General features: G+C 47.3%; 1 protein-coding gene across 3 annotated transcripts; it reads right to left on the bottom strand.

The window, feature by feature from the left end:
- Window positions 1-1,034: 1,034 nt before the first annotated feature.
- On the bottom strand, window positions 1,035-5,353 carry LCN1 (lipocalin 1). Of its 3 annotated transcripts, XM_053571049.1 has the most exons (7): window positions 5,293-5,353; window positions 4,886-5,134; window positions 4,343-4,499; window positions 3,257-3,327; window positions 2,605-2,715; window positions 2,363-2,464; window positions 1,450-2,172 (listed from the first exon to the last, which is right to left on the bottom strand). In XM_053571049.1, the coding sequence occupies exons 2-7, from the start codon at window positions 4,965-4,967 to the stop codon at window positions 2,147-2,149; spliced, it is 549 nt and encodes a 182-aa protein (XP_053427024.1). In that variant the 5' UTR covers window positions 4,968-5,134; window positions 5,293-5,353; the 3' UTR covers window positions 1,450-2,146. The 3 variants fall into 3 exon arrangements, with proteins under 3 accessions (XP_053427022.1, XP_053427023.1, XP_053427024.1); XM_053571047.1 differs by lacking the exons at window positions 4,886-5,134; window positions 5,293-5,353 and adding an exon at window positions 1,035-1,183 and having other exon boundaries at window positions 2,146-2,172; window positions 4,343-4,613; XM_053571048.1 differs by lacking the exons at window positions 4,886-5,134; window positions 5,293-5,353 and adding an exon at window positions 1,070-1,159 and having other exon boundaries at window positions 2,146-2,172; window positions 4,343-4,613.
- Between the last annotated feature and the right edge of the window lie 13,755 nt (window positions 5,354-19,108).

Here is a 19,108-nt window from a genome sequence, read left to right as displayed (position 1 = left end):
AGATCCATTCCTGAGATACGGAAGGCAGAGCCCTGAGTGGAATAGAGTTTGTTCTTTTTTTTAAAGGCTGTCTTCTCCCATCTTTCAGGCCCCGTAGAGACCATCTGTCCCCTTCTTGAGCAGCTGACTAGTTCACACCCCAATCACTGTCCTTATCAGACTCTCACACTCTGGGGCCCTATGCACCAGCCCTAATTGTCCCTGGACCAGGTACCAGACAGTTAGGGTCATCCCCTATGCCCTAGAGCCCCCAGAGTTTTCGAATCAGCTGGCTTGCTGAGCTGAGGACCCAGCCAACCCCCTCGCTTGCCAGGGGCTGCCCCCCCAGCTCCAGCTGCCTGCTGTCCTTTCCTAGGTCACGCCATCCCATGTGGCCCTGCTTGGCAGCCTTCTTTCCCCTTTGGAGCAGCAAGTAACAAAGAGCTCTCATAACCACCAGGATGCAGGGAAGGTGTCTAATGCCTGTCGGTGGCTCAACCCCACGCTGCTACTTTGAGTTCCCAAACCTGCCCAGGCCCAGACAAGGAAAGCTGGCAGCCAGGCCCTGTGGGCAGTGCAGGTGTGCACACTTGAGGACAGGGTAGCTTCCCCGTGAGCTCCCGCCTTGGCCACACCCTGCCAAGCGGCTGCCCCCCCACACCATGTCCAGCCAGTCAGTACCAAGGTCCCAGGGGACCCTGTCCAATGCCCACCTGGAGCAGAAGCTCCACCCTGTCCCTGGCCTGATGGGTCCTACTTGTGCAGCACCATGGCCTGAGCCTTGCCCCCATACAACCCCACCCAGAGGGGCAGCTTCTCAGGCACGGGCCTGCAGATGCACAGTGGGACCTTCAGGCAGGGCCGCCAGCACCTGCCCTCTGCCCAGCCACTTGTGCCCCTTGGCCTGCAGCACTCTCTGTGGAGAACCAGGACAAAGCTGGAACCTTGGTGCTCCCCACCCCGTCCCAGCAGACTCACAAAGGGAGCACCCAGTGTAGCCTACCCCAGGGCTCCCACAGATAGGCCAAGTCACCAGGGGCTGCTGAAACTTTTTATGCAGAACCAGGAGAGGGACTGAGGGGGACAGTGGGGGAGGCAGGGAATACATCCAGCCAGGTCTCAGGGGCTCTTCCCGTGCCCCTGCACAGGACAGAGGAGCTGGGTGGTGCTGCCTTGGGTTCTGGGGAGCCAAGGTGACCCTTCCCTGAAAAGGAAAGGGGATCAGTGAGAACAGGACAGGGGATGGGAGGCAGCAGGATGGGGGCCCATGGAGGGAGAAGAGCTACAGGATGGGGGGTACTGTAGGGAAGGGACACATGGAAGGTGGGGGGCTTCAGGGTGAGGGCCCCATGAGGGGTGGGGGGCTACACATGGGGAGTAGGGGAGCTGTAGGATGGAGGCACATGGGGATAGAGGCTATGGGGGGCTCATGAAAGGTGGGAGTCTGCAGGATGGGGGTGCATGGGGACAGGGAGCTGCAGGGTGGAGCACCTGGGGGCTGGGGGCAATAGGGGGAGCACATGGGAGTGGGGATATATGTGGGATGGGGACACAGACTGGGCTCTGAGGGGCTCTAGCCACCATCTCAGAGTGGACAGAACAGGATCCTTCTGGCAGGCTGTCCACAGGCTCCGTGTGTGAAGAGGTGACGGGAGGCCTTCGGGCCAACAGGAGGTTGAGGAAAGACTGTAATGCAGTTCTGGATTCTGGCTCTGCCCACAGCTGGGCAGGTGACTAGGACAAGCCTTGAACCTCCATTCCCCAGTGACGTGCAGCCAGTGAGGGACCCAGGAAGCCCACGTTAGATTAGCACCTGCCACACCCTGGCGTCTTTTAAGCACCCCATCAGGCAAACGGGGTGACAGTGACTATTGTGGGCCCGAGAGGTGCTGAGGAGGGATCTGGGTCTCACACCTGCTACAGGCACCTCAGGGGATCTGGGAGGATGGAAAGTCCCCCACCAGCAGCCCAGCCACAGGGGAAGACACCATGAGGGGCTTTCCCACTGCCCAGGAGCCGCATCCCAGGCCACTCCTGCGTGTAGCCTGGCTGGGGCCAGAGCCCGCACCTGCCTGGCCCAGGTGGGAAAAGAGGCACCTGGACTCCTCCAGGGCCACTGAACCCAAGTCTTGTATTCTCTCAGGGTCCTCTAACTCATTCACTTACCCTAATCGCTCCCTGGAGAGCAAGTTTCTGCAGAAAGAGGAAACACCTGATTCAGAAGACCCCAGGAGTCCTGTCAGGCCCCGGGCCCCTCCCTCAGCCAATGTTTCCCACGACCCCAAGGGACAAAGCCAGAGTAAGATGCAGTGCGTCCCTGTAAGTGTCGCTGTGCTGGCTTTTCCCCAGGGACAGGGGGTAGTGGGAAGTGCAGCCACCCTACCACTCTGCTTGGGGATGAGGAAGTGCTCCGGACTGAGGCCTCTGGCTCCCATGAACTTCTTAAAATCCTCCAGGGCTTCTGGGTTATTCTCAGCGTCTCTGCCTGTAGGTGACCAGGAACCATGAATGTGCCAGGCAGAATCAGGGAGCTGCCGGTGCCTCCATGCCAGCTGGGGACTGGTGAGCCGTGGGGCTGGGGAGGATGGGAGGGCAGGGGCACGGGCCACTGGGTCGGGGGCTCACCCATGAGCTTTGCCATCTTGATCTTCGTCCCACGCAGCTCACTCTCACAGTAAAGAATGTAGTGGTCCTTTACGGATGACCTGATGAGGTACACCACATGCTTGCCCCCGTCTGCAGGACAGCAACACAAGGCCTGAATTAGCCACCTGAGACTTTAGAAGGGACCCAGGGGACCCTCCAGTTGCCCAGGGCTCCCTGACCCCAGTTCTCCACCAGGCCTGAGCCCCAGGCCACAGGGCCCCCACTTCCCAAGGACCTGGTGCACCCCAGAGGCAGTCACGTCCTAAACCAGTGAGTGGCAGGGAGGTTTCTGGGAGTCAGGGTGGCAGAGGTTGGAGCTTGGGGTGCTCAGTGCCCACCCGTCAAATGTGACTCTTCTCCTGGCTCCCTGCTAGGGACACAGACACAACCAAAGGAACAGCCCTGGACACTCCAGTTCCTCCTGGGGACAGAGCTTCCACCCCCAGTGCTGCTGTCAGGCGTTTGTAGCCTTAAGTCAGAGTTACTGGGGGAAGGGGAGGGTGGACTTTTAATGAAGTCAGAACGGAAGGGAAGGGCTCTCAGGTCAAAAGCCCTCCCCTTAAAGGTGCCAGCTGCCCCCACCCCTCCAGTGTGTGTTTGGGGCAGGGTCCAGCTCAGCTCTGGGACTCACTGGCCATGTATATGCCCGGCTCATCAGTTTTCTCCAGCACAGCTTTTATCTCCTGGCACTGGCCATTTATCCTAGAAAACAGAAGCTCCGTGGGCAAAGAGGTCCTAGTTTGTGCCCCCCCTGCCTCGGTACAGCCCCACTAATGTGGACTGCAAAGCCTCCCACTCGCCGAGGTCTGTGGTAGGGCAGGGAGGTCTACATCTCAGGTCCAGGCACCTGCCAGGCCCTCTGCTCACATGTGGTGGCCCTGGAGTACCTCGTGGTGGCCAGGAGCTCTGCACTCCTCCAGGGGCAGCCTCCCAACCACCTCACTGGAGCCAGAGGGGACCCGGGACCACCTAGTTTGCAGGCAACACCTGTGGTTGCAGGCCTGAGCCCTAAGCCACAGTTCATGGACCTCATCCTCTCCTGACCCTGCTTTTGGGACAAGCCCCACATCTACCATCATCTGGCCCAGTGGAAGGGAGAGGAAGGAGATTCTTGCGGGGGTGGGGGGAAGCAAACATCAGAGTTGTTTCCAGGGTCATTGGCTCCCTAAGGGTCAGCCCCAGGACTAGAGCACAGGCACTGCCATGCCACTTATAGGAGAGCCACACAGGTAGGAAATCACACAGGTGTGACCTGCACAGGTGTAAACTGTACAGGTATAAAGCCCCACTGGTGGGAGCCACTCAAGTGGTAAGTTTCCCACCAAGCCTTCTCCCTAGTGTCTTTTCTCCTCTCTTGGTTATCCTGAAACCCTGTCCCTATGATCTCCAAAGCAGAAAGTTACTAGAATTGTAATTGCAGAGTCCATGAGGCCCAGCCTGCCAGTTCTGACTGTTTGGGCATAGGACACCTTTTCCCAAAGGGGTCTGCACAGCAGGCAGATACTCCCAGTCAGTGAAGAGGGTGGGTGGTGCCTGCCCCTCCTAGCCACAAGGTCTGATCCAGGGGCAGCCTCAGCATCACAGTTTGCCCTTTAAACCACCAACCAGGAGCTGAGTATTGCAGGAGAGGCTCAGAAAGGCCCCAGCCTGATCTGCCCATCCCACTGGCACCCAGGCTGAAGCCTAGGTCACAGCTGCCCAGCCAGCAGACACTCACAGCATGGTGATGGAGGCTTCCAGGTTGCCTCCCTCCAGGACCATGAGGGTCAAGGGAGTCACAGACTCTAGCTTCTTCCCAGAAATCTCCTTGTCTGCTGTCATGGCCTTCAGATACCACTTTCCTGACACCTGGAGAAGGTTCTCCTGCATTGGGGCTCAGACACGGACCCCTCCAGGGCCTCCCCTGCCTCTAGTCTGCGGCCCCTGAACTCTGCCCCATCCTGAAGTTCAGCCCCTGAACTCCACCCCATGGCTGAAGACACAAAGAATTTCCAAACTCCTCCCCCAGTGCCCTCCCCAGACACACCAAATACCGGCTGTGGGCCCCTGCATGTTGGCTAGGACCCCAGGAAAAGGTGAAGTCAGCAGACCCCTGCCTCCCAGCCTAGGCCACCTGCACCCCGGGCCCACTTGGCCCAGACTCCTGCTCTGTCCAGCCATCCCCTTGGCGTAGGGGCTCAGTGTCTGGCCCTGAAATGAGGGTCTCTAACCAGCAATCTCAGCCTTTCGTGAGCCCCCTCCAGCCCACCCTGCCCCAGACTCTCCTCGTCTGAGGCTAGGGCATCCTGGGCCTGCAGGGCAGCGATGAGGCTGAGGCTGACGGCCAGGAACAGGGTCTTCATCTCTGGGGTCTGTGCTCACAGCCACTGACCGGCCACTTGCTGGAGCTCGGAGAGGCTGTGCCGGCTTCTTGCATGGCTGCCCTTTATACCGCTAGGCTCATGGTCCACCAGGGAACTTGGCTCAGAGGACTGACCAATCCCTTCCTGGACATAAACCATGGCCAGCTCTGCAATAAAGCAAATAAAATGTCATTATTGTTGGAAGTTGATGAATAACAGTTTGTTAAATCTCCAACGGATCATCCAGACAGGGCCACTGTCCAGAGGAATGGACTTGCAGATTGTACCCAGGAGGAAAAGGAGTCTGTGTGGAGGGTGTACAGACCTCCTATGTGTGGGGATGCTGAGGGGAAAGCGTGTGGTGGCAGCAGACGCCCTCCAGCCGTCCACACAGCTCCTCAGCTGGCTGACACGCAGGCTGCCAGAGAAGATCCAGGCTGGAGTCAGAGGGCCAGGGGCTCAGGTCGGGCTGGCCTTCCTGCATCCCAGGGCAGATCAGTCACCCTCAGATTCATCATGGAAAAAAAGGGACCCTACTGGGTGAACAGGTACCATGTACATTTGAATGAGGATGTTCACCCTCCTGAGCAAGGTGTGTGATGAGGACCCTCTGAGCACGGTAGATTACATATCGCATGCGCACACACATATGTAGAAAAAGAGAGAGAGAAGGAGGGAGGGAGAGAAAACCAGGACAGATGTGTGTGTGCTCACATGTCTCTGCACATATATACAAGCACACACAAACACATACACACTTATATACACAAACCCAGGAATGGAAGGGAAGCACAGGCTGCTGAATGGGCTGAGTCAAGGCTTCCCTGGCTCTGAGTCCTGAAGCACCAGAGAGGCCTGGGGTCCAGCTCCTGAGAGTGATGGGTGGGGACTCTTGACATGTCCTAACACTGTAACTTGTTATAACTTCATGAGGAGCTGCAGGCATAGGAAGGCGAGAGCCTTCAGAGCAGAACTGAAACAAGCTGTCTTCTGACCGGGGAGCTTTATCTTCAACACCCTCTGTTATTACAGCAGAGCAGAAACGTGGGCCAAGGGCTGGGGCAGAGGCTACAAAACACTGCTGGACAGTACTGGACAGTGAATGATGACAAACAAAGGCAGAAATGTGTATACACAATAGCCATACCTTAAAATGAGCCAAAAAGCCAACATTCCAAATTACCCAAATAAACATCACCCAAAGAAAGAGAGATGGGGGTGTCTTGGTGCATGGCACACCTCTTGGGTGCAGGACACAATTATAAGAGGGACTTAACCTAATTCTTTGCACCCTCAACGAATCCCAAACAATAAAAATAAAATGAACAATTGGTACAGGGATTTATTCCAGCTAACGAAATCTGGCAAACACATTAAAACTTCAGTAATATGATGAAGATACCTAAAGATTAAAAAGAATAAGAAATTGTAGAATTAGAATTTGCCAGCACATAAAAAGGGAGATAAGAAACAGAAGTAATTATAAATCTTGAAGATGAATAGTAAAGTAATAGGATAAATTCCAAACTTGACAAGGTAAAAGAGACTTTGTGTAATGGAAGATAGCACTGAAGAAATCAATGGAAACAGAAAACTTTGGCTCAGCGCCTGTAGCACAGTGGTTACAGCGCCGGCCACAGGCACCAAGGCTGGCAGGTTTGAACCCAGCCCAGGCCAGCTAAACAACAATGACAACTGCAAGAAAAAAAAAATAGCCAGGCATTATGGTGGGCACCTGTAGTCCCAGCTACCTGGGAGGCTGAGGCAAGAGAATCACTTAAGCCCAAAAGTTTGAGGTTGCTGTGAGCTGTGACGCCACAGCACTCTAGACAGGGCAACAGCTTGAGACTCTGTCCAAAAAAACAGAAAACTTTGAAAGACAAATTGAGGTGTTAAAATAGATTCTGGGCTGGGCACAGTGGCTCACACCTGTAATCCTAGCACTCCAGGAGGCCGAGGTGGGTGGATTGCTTGAGCTCAGGAGTTTAAGAGCAGCCTGAACAAGAGAGAGACCCTGCCTCTACTAACACAAGAAAAATAGCGGGGCATTGTGACAGGCATCTCTAGTCCCAGCTACTTGGGAGGCTGAGGCAAGAGGATCCCTTGAGCCCAGGAGCCTGTGAGCTGTGAGGAGGTTGCTGTGAGCTGTGACACCACAGCACTCTACCCAGGGAGACAGAGTGAGACTCTGCCTCAAAAAAAAAAAGAGTGCTAACTGCATCAAAACAAAACCATCCCCATTTGCACAGTCTCATACAAACTAGAAGGTACACAGTAAGCATGTGAGAGCATGACCCATGGCACAAGGGAAACGAGTGTGGGGTAAACAGCCGTAATAAATAAATTTTAGAAAGAAGGATATTAGAGGCTCAGTGCCCATAGCTCAATGGTTACAGCGCCAGCCACATACACTGGGGCTGGCAGGTTCGTACCTGGCCCGGGCCTGCTAAACAACAATGACAACTGCAACAACAATAACAAAACAAAACAAAAAAAATAGCTGGGTGTCCACATAACAAAATCCCAAAACCAGAAATGTTGGCGTGGATGTGGAGGAAAGGGCACACTTCTACACTGCTGGTGGGAATGCCCACTAATACTTTCCTTCTGGAAGGATGTTTGGAGAACACTTAGAGACCTAAAAATAGACCTGCCATTCGATCCTATAATTCCTTTACTAGGTTTATACCCAGAAGACCAAAAGTCACAATATAACAAAGACATCTGTACCAGAATGTTTATTGCAGCCCAATTCATAATTGCTAAGTCATGGAAGAAGCCCAAGTGCCCATCGACCCATGAATGGACTAGCAAATTGTGGTACATGTATACCATGGAATACTATGCAGCCTTAAAGAAAGATGGAGACTTTACCTCTTTCATGTTTACATGGATGGAGCTGGAACATATTCTTCTTAGCAAAGTATCTCAGGAATGGAAGAAAAAGTATCCAATGTACTCAGCCCTACTATGAAGCTAAATTATAGCTTTCACATGAAGGCTATAACCCAACTACAGCACAAGACTATGGGGAAAGGGCCAAGGAAGGGGAAGGGAGGGGGGAGGTTAGGTGGAGGGAGGGTAATGGGTGGGGCCACATCTACGGTGCATCTTAGAATGGGTACAGGTGATTGCACTAATGTACACAGCTATGATTTAACAATAAAAAGAAAATTAAAAAAAAAATAGCTGGGTGTCGTGGTGGGCACCTGTAATCCCAGCTACTTGGGAGGCTGAGGCAAGAGAATAACTTGAGCCCAAGGTTGCTGTGAGCTGTGGCGCCACGGCACCCTCTCTACCAAGGGCCAACAAAGTAAGACTCTGTCTCAAAAGGAAAAAAAAGGATATTAGATAAAAATATAATTGGAACCAAACGCATCAATGGGGGTGAAAAGGGAGGCAACATGAAAACAATCACAGGACAAAATCTAGCAGGAGGGCAGACACCCGCTAAGAGAAGGCAGCTGTGCTGGAGAGCATGGCGTCCGGCAGGCCAGAACCACAGCGGGGGCCACTCACGCTTCCCTGCCAGAAACAGCAACCACTCCGAAAGTTCACACCATCATCAAAGACTTGAAAACAAAACTTTTTAAGTATACGCAGAATAGTCACAAAACTTGACCCCATGCCAGGCAACGCAGGAAATTCCACAGAACACAACAGGGCCTGCTCTTCTTGGGTACAGGGCAATAGATTAGAATCAGTAATGGAGAGAGTATTATACTATAAAGATAAATATGAACTTTGAAAATGCACTGTTCAACAACCTGTCGTTTAAAGAGGAAATCACAATGAAAGATACAGAATATTTAGAACAGAAGCACCACGATGATGTTAAATATCAGAATTAAGGGTCAGGCGTGGTAGTTTGTGCCTGTAATCCCAGAACTTTGTGGGGCCAAGGCTGGACAATCACTTGAGACCAAGAGTTTGAGACCAGCCTGAGCAGCATAGTGAGACTCCATCCATATAGAAATTATTTTTTTAATTTAGCCAGGAGAAGTTGAGGCAAGAGGATCACTTCAGTTCAGGAATTTGAGGTTACAGTGAGCTATGATCACACCACTGCACTCTAGTCTGGGGGACAGAGCAAGATCTGTCTAAAAAAAAAAAAAATTAAAAGATGTAGCTAAAGAAATCCATGGAGAGAGATTTATAGCCCTAGATGCATTTATTAAACAAGAAAAAATGAAAATAAGTAAGTCAAGCATTCAGACCAAGAAATAATTCTAAAATAACCTAAAAAAGGCCTGGGCACAGTGGCTCACACCTGTAATTCCAGCACTTGGAAGGCCAAGGCGGGTGGATCGGCTGAGCTTACAGGTTCAAGACCAGCCTGAGACAGAGTGAGACCTCATCTCCAAAAACAGCCAGACATTGTGGCAGGCACCGTAATCCCAGCTACTCAAGAGGCTGAGGTAAAAGATTCACTTAAGCCCAAGAGTTTGAGGTTGCTGTGAGCACTCAAACCGAGGCACTCAGTTTGAGGGCGACAGAGTGAGACTCTGTCTCAAAAAATAAAATAAGGGTGGCGCCTGTGGCTCAAGGAGTAGGGCGCCAGCCCCACATACTGGAGGTGACGGGTTCAAACCCAGCCCTGGCCAAAAACTGCAAAAAATAAATAAAATAAAATAACCTAAATAAATTAGAAGAAAAAGAATAGAAATGCCATGAACTGGAAAATAAAGAAAAGCTGGAGTCAAATAAACATAAAAGTGGCTCCTTAAATATGCTATAAAGTGGATAAAACTCTATGGAGACTTCTGGGGAGAAAATGAGAACAGCAGCAGTTAAACAAGGACAGGAGCAGCAAGGTGACACAAACAGCAGAGCTCACAGAATGGGAGCAGCAGGTGCCACAGACAGCAGAGCTCACAGAAGAGTCTGTGCAGTCTCTGGATGGTGAGCAGAGCGAGCACGTGGCTGGTGGGTCCCGCGCTCTGTGATGAGGCCTTGCGGTTGTGGGAGTGAAGTTTTGTCTTGGGGCTAAACAGGCAGATCAACAGAGCAGGAGAGAGAGAGCCTAGAAACAGACCAGAGGCAGAAGCAGGAAAGCAGGGTTGCAGCACAGGTGGCAAAGACATTCCAGGAGAAATGTTGAACAAATGCAACTTTTTATCCGTACAGTAAAGACATATCCATTGAGCTCCCTACCTCATACACAATTTTTATCAGGTTAATTAGCAGGCTTAAAATATGAAAAGGAGGGTGGTGCCTGTAGCTCAGTGAGTAAGGTGCCAGCCCCATATGCCGAGGGTGGTGGGTTCAAACCCAGCCCCGGCTGAACTGCAACCAAAAAATACCTGGGCGTTGTGGCGGGCGCCTGTAATCAGAGCTGCTTGGGAGGCTGAGGCAGCAGAATCACGGAAGCCCAAGAGCTAGAGGTTGCTGTGAGTCCTGTGACATCATGGCACTCTACTGAAGGCAGTAAGGTGAGACTCTGTCTCTACAAAAAAATATATATATATATGAAAAGGAAAACTTTTACAAACCCATGAAAGATAACACAGGATAATACCTCTGTGACCTGGAGGCTAGTCCTAAAGTCACTTGTGCAGGGGCAGAGACAAGGGGGACTGGAGGGAGTATCCCTGGGTGTAGCTGTGGGGTTCCAGGCCTACGGATGGTTTAGAGCAAACAACAGGAGGGAAAAGTGGGCAAAGGACATGAAAAGGCAACGAGCAGAAGAGAAGACCGGACAGCAGTAGGAAGGGCAGAGGCGCTGGGCATGGCATGCCCCACAGTCTGGCTGTAAGTGCGGCAGGGGCAGGTGCACCAGGCCCTCGCCCACCTGTGCTGCCACCTCACAGAGCCACGGCAACAGCTGGGCGGGGTGGAAGCAGCACGGCCTGGACTCAGCAGTTCTGCTGCCTCCCTGGGACCTAAAGTGTCCAGGCAGGGGTCCTTTCCATGCACAAGCCCAGAGCTCCCACAGTCACAGGCTTGTGTGCAGCTGGCTATGGCTGTCTCTTTCCGTGGTGCCGGCAGGGCCATGGGCTCATTTGTGCTCAGCGGGCTGTTGACCCACAGCCACTGTGTGGGGCTCCCGGCCTTCCTCGGGTGTTCGCAGTTGTCGGGAACATACCCACAGCCCCAAGGGCAGCTGCACCTGCTGTCATGGCCCGAGGGTGCTGGGCTGCAGATTGCAGCAGGATGGGCAGCTAAGTCTCCGGAAGAGAAGGAGAAGCAAGTTTTGTTCCTCATGAAGCCAGGAGGGTGGCTGTGGTCAGTTTCCCAGACGGGTGCGATGGTGAGAGCAGGATCCAGTCAGCGTCCTCAGCGCAGACGGTCCCTCTGTCTGCTCAATTCTGCGACTCATCTGATCGCACTGCAGCTTCACACTCTGTCGACAGTAATCACGCAAAGCAGAAACCATCAGCTTTCTGGTGTACAGGGCAGGAGCCAATAGCAGACCCACAAGTGTGTCTGTGACGGGAGGTATGTGTTTGATGCACCTGGTGACCACAAGAAATGAACTTTGAACCCGAGCTGGAGGAAAGTTGAATTGCCTTTCTAGCACAGGAAACAGCGTAAGATCAGTTTCACAGGAAGCAGTAATCAAGGAGTAGCAGAAAAAGACATAGGAAAAAGCTTCACAGACGTCTGGGGGGGGTGATTAATGAGATTTATGTGTTTTCTTTCCATATGGTGGTGTTTATTGCAATTACCAGATTTTTTTTTATTGTTAGGGGTTCATTGAGGGTACAAGAAACCAGGTTACACTGATTGCATTTGTTAGGTAAAGTCCCTCTTACAATTATGTCTTGCCCCCAAAAGGTCTGTCACACACCAAGACTCCACCCTCCTCCCTCCTTCCCTCTCTCTGCTCTTCCTTTCCCCCACCCCTCCCTCCTTCTTTCTCTCTCTGCTCTCCCCTTCCATCACCCCCACCATGTCCTTAATTGTCCTCATATCAAAATTGAGTACATAGGATTCATGCTTCTCCATTCTTGTGAAGCTTTACTAAGAATAATGGGTTCCACTTCCATCCAGGTTAATACAAAGGCTGTAAGTCTCCATTTTTTTTAATGGCTGAATAGTATTCCATGTGTACATATGCCACAGCTTGTTAATCCATTCCTGGGTTGGTGGGCATTTAGGCTGTTTCCACATTTTGGCGATTATAAATTGAGCTGTGATAAACAGTCTGGTGCAAGTGTCCTTATGATAAAAGGATTTTTTTCCTTCTGGGTAGATGCCCCGTAATGGGATTGCAGGATCAAATGGGAGGTCTAGCTTGAGTTCTTTGAGGGTTCTCCATACTTCCTTCCAAAAAGGTTGTATTAGTTTGCAGTCCCACCAGCAGTGTAAAAGTGTTCCCTTCTCTCCACATCTACACCAGCATCTGCAGTTTTGAGATTTTGTCATGTGAGCCATTCAAACTGGGGTCAGATGGTATCTCAGGGTGGTTTTGATTTGCATTTCTCTAATAAACAGGGATGCTGAGCATTTTTTCATGTTTGTTAGCCATTCATCTGTCTTCTTTAGAGAAGGTTCCATTCATGTCTCTTGCCCATTGATATATGGGATTGTTGGTTTTTTTCATGTAGATTAATTTGAGTTCTCTATAGATTCTAGTTATCAAGCTTTTGTCTGACTCAAAATGTGCAAATATCCTTTCCCATTGTGTAGGTTGTCTATTTGCTTTGGTTATTGTCTCCTGTACAGAAGCTTTTCAGTTTAATTAAGTCCCATTTGTTTATTTTTGTTGTTGTTGCAATTGTCATGGCAGTCTTCTTCATGAAGTCTTTTCCCAGGCTGCTATCTTCCAGTGATTTTCCTATTCTTTCTTTGAGGATTTTTATTGTTTCATGCCTTAAATTTAAGTCCTTTATCCATCTTGAATCAATTTTTGTGAGTGGAGAAAGGTGTGGGTCCAATTTCAGTCTTTTACATGTGGATATCCAATTCTCCCAGCACCATTTATTGAATAGGGAGTCTTTCACCCAAGGTATGATCTTCTTAGGTTTATTGAAGATTAGGTGGTTGTAAGATGTTCGTTTCATTTCCTGGTTTTCTATTCGATTGCAAGTGTCTATGTCTCTGTTTTTGTGCCAGTACCATGCTGTCTTGACCACTATGGCTTTGTAGTACAGCCTAAAATCTGGTAGGCTGATGCCCCAGCATTATTTTTATTAACAAGAACTGCCTTAGCTATACAGGGCTTTTTCTGGTTCCATACAAAATGCAGAATCATTTTTTCCAAATCTTGAAAGTACGATGTTGGTATTTTAATAGGAATGGCATTGAATAGGTAGATTGCTTTGGGAAGTATAGACATTTTAACAATGTTGATTCTTCCCAGACATGAGCATGGTATGTTCTTCCATTTGCTAATATCCTCTGCTATTTCCTTTCTGAGGATTTCATAATTTTCTTTATAGAGGTCCTTCACCTCTTTTGTTAGGTATATTCCTAGGTATTTCATTTTCATTGAAGCTATGGTGAAGGGAGTTGTGTCCTTAATTAGCCTCTCATCTTGACTATTATTGGCATATACAAAGGCAACTGATTTGTGGACGTTGATTTTATATCTTGAAATATTACTGTATTTTTTGATGACTTCCAAGAGTCTTGTGGTTGTGTCTTTGGGGTTCTCTAAGTATAAGATCATGTCATCAGCAAAGAGGGAGAGTTTGACCTCCTCTGCTCCCATTTGGATTCCCTTTATTTCCTTGTCTTGCCTAATTGTATTGGCTAGAACTTCCAGCACTATGTTGAAAAGTAAAGGTGACAGAGGACAACCTTGTCTGGTTCCAGTTCTAAGTGAAAAAGCTTTCAGGTTTACTCCATTCAGTAAAATATTAGCTGTGGGCTTGTCATAGATAGCTTCAATCAGTTTTAGAAATGTGCCACCTATGCCTATACTCTTCAGTGTTCTAATTAGAAAAGGATGCTGAATTTTATCAAATGCTTTTTCTGCATCTATTGAGAGGATCATATGGTCTTTATTTTTGCTTCTGTTAATATGGTGGATAACATTTATGGACTTGCGTATGTTAAACCAGCCTTTCATCTCTGGGATGAAACCTACTTGATCATGGTGCATGACATTTTTGATGATAAGCTGTAATCTATTGGCTAGGATTTGCTGAGAATTTTTGCATCTATATTCATTAATGAAAATGGTCTGAAGTTCTCCTTTTTAGTTGGGTCTTTTCCTGGTTTTAGTATCAGGGTGATGTTTGCTTCATAGAATATATTGGGGAAGATTCCTTCCTCCTCAACTTTTTGGAATAATTTCTGCAGTACAGGAATAAGCTCTTCCTTGAAGGTTTGATAGAATTCTGGTGTGAAGCCATCTGGACAAGGGCATTTTTTGGTTGGAAGCTTTTTTATTGTTTCTTTAATCCCAGTGCATGAAATTGGTCTGTTCAGGAGCTCTATTTCTTCCTGGATAAGTCTAGGGACAGGGTGTGATTCCAAATATTGGTCCATTTCCTTCACATTGTCAAATTTCTGGGCATAGAGTTTCTGGTAGTATTTAGAGATGATCTCTTGTATGTCTGTGGCATCAAATGTTATTTCCCCTTTATCATTTCTGATTGAGGTTACTAGAGATCTTACTTTTCTGTTTCTGGTTAGTCTGGCCAAAGGTTTATCAATTTTATTTTTTCAAAAAACCAACTCCTTGTTTCATTAATTTTCTGAATGATTCTTTTGTTTTCAATTTCATTGATCTCTGATTCAATTTTGGTTATTTGTTTTCTTCTGCTGGGTTCAGGCTTAGATTGTTCTTCTTTTTCCAAGTCCATAAGATGGCTTGTGAGTTTGTTGATGTGCTCTCTTTCTGTTTTTCAAATGTAGGCATCTAAAGCGATACATTTTCCTCTCAGGACTGCTTTTGCAGTATCCCACAGATTTGGTAGCTTGTGTCTTCATTGTTATTATGCTCAAGGAAGTTAATGATTTCCTGTTTTATTTCTTCCTGCACCCCACTGTCGTCCAATAGAAGGTTGTTTAATTTCCATGCCTTTGTGTGGGGTTGAACATTTTTGTTGGAGTTGAGTTCCACCTTTAGTGCCTTGTGGTCTGAGAAGATACAAAGTAAAATTTCAATTCTTTTGATTCTGTGGAGGTTTGTTTTGTGTCCTAGGATATGATCAATTTTGGAGAATGTTCCATGTGGCGATGAGAAGAATGTATATTCTTTATCTTTGGGATGGAGTGTTCTATACACATCTATCAAGCACAGTTGTTCTAGGGCAGGGGTCCTCAAACTTTTTAAACAGGGGGTCAGTTCATTGTCCCTCAGACCAATGGAGGGCCAGACTATAGTTTAAAAAAAAAAAACTATGAACAAATTCCTATGCACACTGCACATATCTTATTTTGAAGTAAAAAAACAAAATGGGAACAAATATAATCATACCACCTCATGTGGCCCACGGGCCATAGTTTCAGAACCCCTGTTCTAGGGTCTCATTTAAGTCCCTTATAGCTTTGTTTAATTTCTGTTTAGAGGATCTGTTCAGCTCTGTAAGAGGAGTATCAAAGTCCCCTGTTATGATGGTGTTATAGGCTATCATATTGCTCAGACTGAGTAAGGTCTGTTTTTAAAATCTGGGAGCATTTAAATTGGGTGCATAAATATTTAGAATTGAAACATCTTCTTGTTCTATTTTTTCTTTGACCAATATAAAGTGACCATCTTTGTCTTTTTTGACTTTAGTTGCTTTAAATCCACATGTATCTGAAAATAAGATTGCAACTCCTCTTTTCTTCTGAATTCCGTTTGCCTGAAAAATTGTCTTCCAACCCTTAACTTGGAGTTTTAATTTGTCTTTTGAAGCCAGGTGTGTTTCCTGAAGATAGCAAATGGATGGCTTGTGTTTTTTAATTCCATCAGCCAATCTATGCCTCTTCAGTGGGGAATTCAAGCCATTAACATTTATTGAGATAATTGATAAGTGTGGTAGCATTCTATTCATCTTATTTTGTGAGAGTCCATTGCTTAGTTTTATCTTTTGCATCAGTGTGGAGGTTAGGTTCTGTCCTTTAATTGCTGAGTTCTTATTTTGCTGCTGATCCATTGTGATGGTCAGTATGTAGAACAGGTTGAAGTATTTCCTATAGAGCTGGTCTTGTTGTGGCGAATTTCCTCAATGTTTGTATATCAGTAAATGATTTCTCTGTCAATTTTAAAGCTTAACTTAGCAGAATATTGAATTCTGACCTGGAAATTGTTCTGTTTAAGTAGATTAAAGGTAGATGACTATTGTCTTCTTGCTTGAAAAGTTTCATTAGAGAAGTCTATAGTCACCCTGATGGATTTGCCCCTGTAGGTCAACTGGCGCTTACTCCTGGCAGCTTGCAGAGTCTTTTCTTTTGTCTTGATTTTGGACAGGTTCATCACAACGTGTCTTGGAGAAGCTCGGTTAGAGTTGAGGCGACCTAGGGTCTGATATCCCTCTGAAAGGAGTGTGTCAGAATCTTTAGTGATACTTGGGAAATTTTCATTTATAATATTTTCTCGTATGGCTTCCATTCCCCTGGGGCATTCTTCTTCCCCTTCTGGGATACCTATAATTCATATGTTTGAACGCTTCATAAAGTCCCATAACTCTGTCAGTGAATGCTTTGCTTTCTCTCTCTTCTTTTCTGCCTCTTTAACTGAGTTATCTCAAGAGCTTTGACCTTTACCTCTGAGATTCTTTCTTCTGCATGGTCTAATTTGTTGTTGATACTTTCTATTGCATCTTTAAGTTCCCTAATTGACTGTTTCAGTTCCTTCAGCTCTGCTCTATCCTTTCTATATTCTTCATATCATTCATCTCTTATTTGATTCTGTTTTTGTATTTCCTTTTGGTTATTTTCCACTTTATCAGCAGTTTCCTTCATTGTTTCCATCATTTCCTTCATTGTTTTCATCATCTGTATTCTAAATTCCCTTTCTGTCATTTCTAACATTTCTTTACAGGTAGAATCCTCTGCAGTAGCTACCTCACGGTCCCTTGAGGGGGGTGAAACACCCCCCCCCCGGACTGGTTTTCATGTTGCCAGGATTTTTCTGCTGGTTCTTTTTCATGAGTGATTTATTTTATCTGTTTCTTGCCCTAATTTTCCTTTAACTTCCTCTTGGTATTTAAGTTGCTGTGCCTCTGGACCAGGGTTTCAATGAGTCCTTTTGGTACAGGACCAGAAGGATGAGAAGGTTGAAGAGCAAGAAGGGAAAAAATAAAGAAAAGAAAAAAGAGAAAGGAGAGGGGGTTGGTAAAAGGGAATATTGACAAAAGGAAAAGAGGCACAGAAAGAGGGAGAGAGAGCCATATAGGTGTACAGTAGGGTACTTTGACCCAACCTTAAAAACCCCCAACATCTGAGGGTGCTGAGTTGGGTGGTTCCCTTAAGGTCAGCAGCTCTTTGCTAGCCTGTTTGGACCCAGTACCCCACCTCCACCAAGTAGAGAGGAAAGACAAAAATGCTATAAATCAAACCAAAACAAGCAATCAGAAAACTTTACTGGATAAAATTGGGGCAAAAACCAAATAATAGGGGCAGAAACACTAGCAAAAATGAAGTTCTAATTGTTGAAAAAGGCAACAATGGGAAATTATATTTAAACTAGAAAAATGAAGAAAGAAAAGAAAAATCTATAGGGAAAATGTTGAAATTAAAAAGCAAAACAACAACAATAACAACCAAAAAAAAAAAAAAAGCAGTATATATCTCTTGCTGGATATTGTCTGGGCAACAAGTGATCTTCTAGGGTATGAAATGTTAATCACAATGCTGATATGCCTATACAAGATGGAGACTGGAGGCCTCTGATAATTTCTCAAACCCCACAGGGTGGAAAGCCTAAAGTGGAGACCCTAAATCTCTCCTCAGCCCACGTAAAAGGCACTTTAAACTGCTAAACTTGGCCAAGCAGAAGCTTTCCCAGGAAAGTGCTTATGGCTGGGATCACTCCTGAAGTGGCTATCCACTTAACCAGTGTGCCAAAACTGATCTCACTTATGCCCCTGAGGGCTAAGGCTGTAAGGCATCTCAGTCCCCCCCTTTAGGCTCCTTAGTCACTAGATTACTAGCTCCAGCCCAATCCTTGCTCTGCGACCCTGATTGTGGAACTTGCCAGGGCACTTCTCCCACAATAGCTCCACACGGCCCACAGATAAACACTATTAGCTCTGTCTGCCTCAGTGGCTCAGTCTGGAGCCCTAGACAATGCTTAAAGTTCTCTGCACTCTTGCCCAAGTTCTCCCAAGGTAGTTCAACTGAGTGCCAAGTCCAAAAAAACCAAAGCAGCTCACAGGTAAGGCCTTTCCAGTTTGCAATCTCACTGCCGCTGTACTTACAGCTGCCGGTGGGATTAGACTGAATGAACACACACAACCACTTGCCAGTTTTCCACTACTTTTGTCCTTCTCCCGGGGTCCAGAAGTCTCTTGCTGACTCCCTATGTCCTCAAAGGGATGTTTATGGGTAGATCCCATCAGCCAGAGATGCCTGGAGCCTTGTCTCTCCAGACTCACTGTGCCCAGTTGCAAGGAAGTTATTACTTGGCCTCCATCTTGCGCCTTCTCTCCAGAATTTTTTTTTTTAAGCTACTGTTCCTTCAAGAGAGATCAACTCTTTTTTTTTTCAGTCAGATAAACCCTTTATTTTTTTTAAGTTTTTCTTATTTATTTTATTTTATTTTTTATTCATTTTTTATCGTTAAATCATGGCTGTGTACATTAGTGCAATCAAGGAGTACAATGTGCTGGTTTCATATACAATCTGAAATATTCTGATCAAACTGTTCAACGTAGCCTTCATGGCATTTTCTTAGTTATTGTATGTAGACATTTGTATTCTGCATTTAGTAAGTTTCACCTGTATCCATTCTAAGATGCACCATAGGTGTGGCCCCACCCATTGCCCTCCCTCCACCCTAACCTCCCCCCTCCCTCCCCCTTCCTTGGCCCTTTCCCCCATAGTCTTGTGCTATAGTTGGGTTATAGTCTTCATGTGAAAGATATAATTTAGCTTCATAGTAGGGCTGAGTACATTGGATACTTTTTCTTCCATTCCTGAGATACTTTGCTAAGAAGAATCAACTCTTTTGATATTGGACCTTTTGTGACTTTTTTCCTCACTTCAAATAAACATTTCCTTATTTAGTTAGGGTTCATCATTTGTATGACTGTTTAAAGCAG

The sequence above is a fragment of the Nycticebus coucang genome, chromosome 2 (genome assembly GCF_027406575.1).
Source record: "Nycticebus coucang isolate mNycCou1 chromosome 2, mNycCou1.pri, whole genome shotgun sequence".
Lineage (NCBI taxonomy): Eukaryota > Metazoa > Chordata > Mammalia > Primates > Lorisidae > Nycticebus > Nycticebus coucang.
The sequence above is the reverse complement of the archived record's forward strand: the minus strand, read 5'-3'. Positions and strand labels throughout refer to the sequence as shown.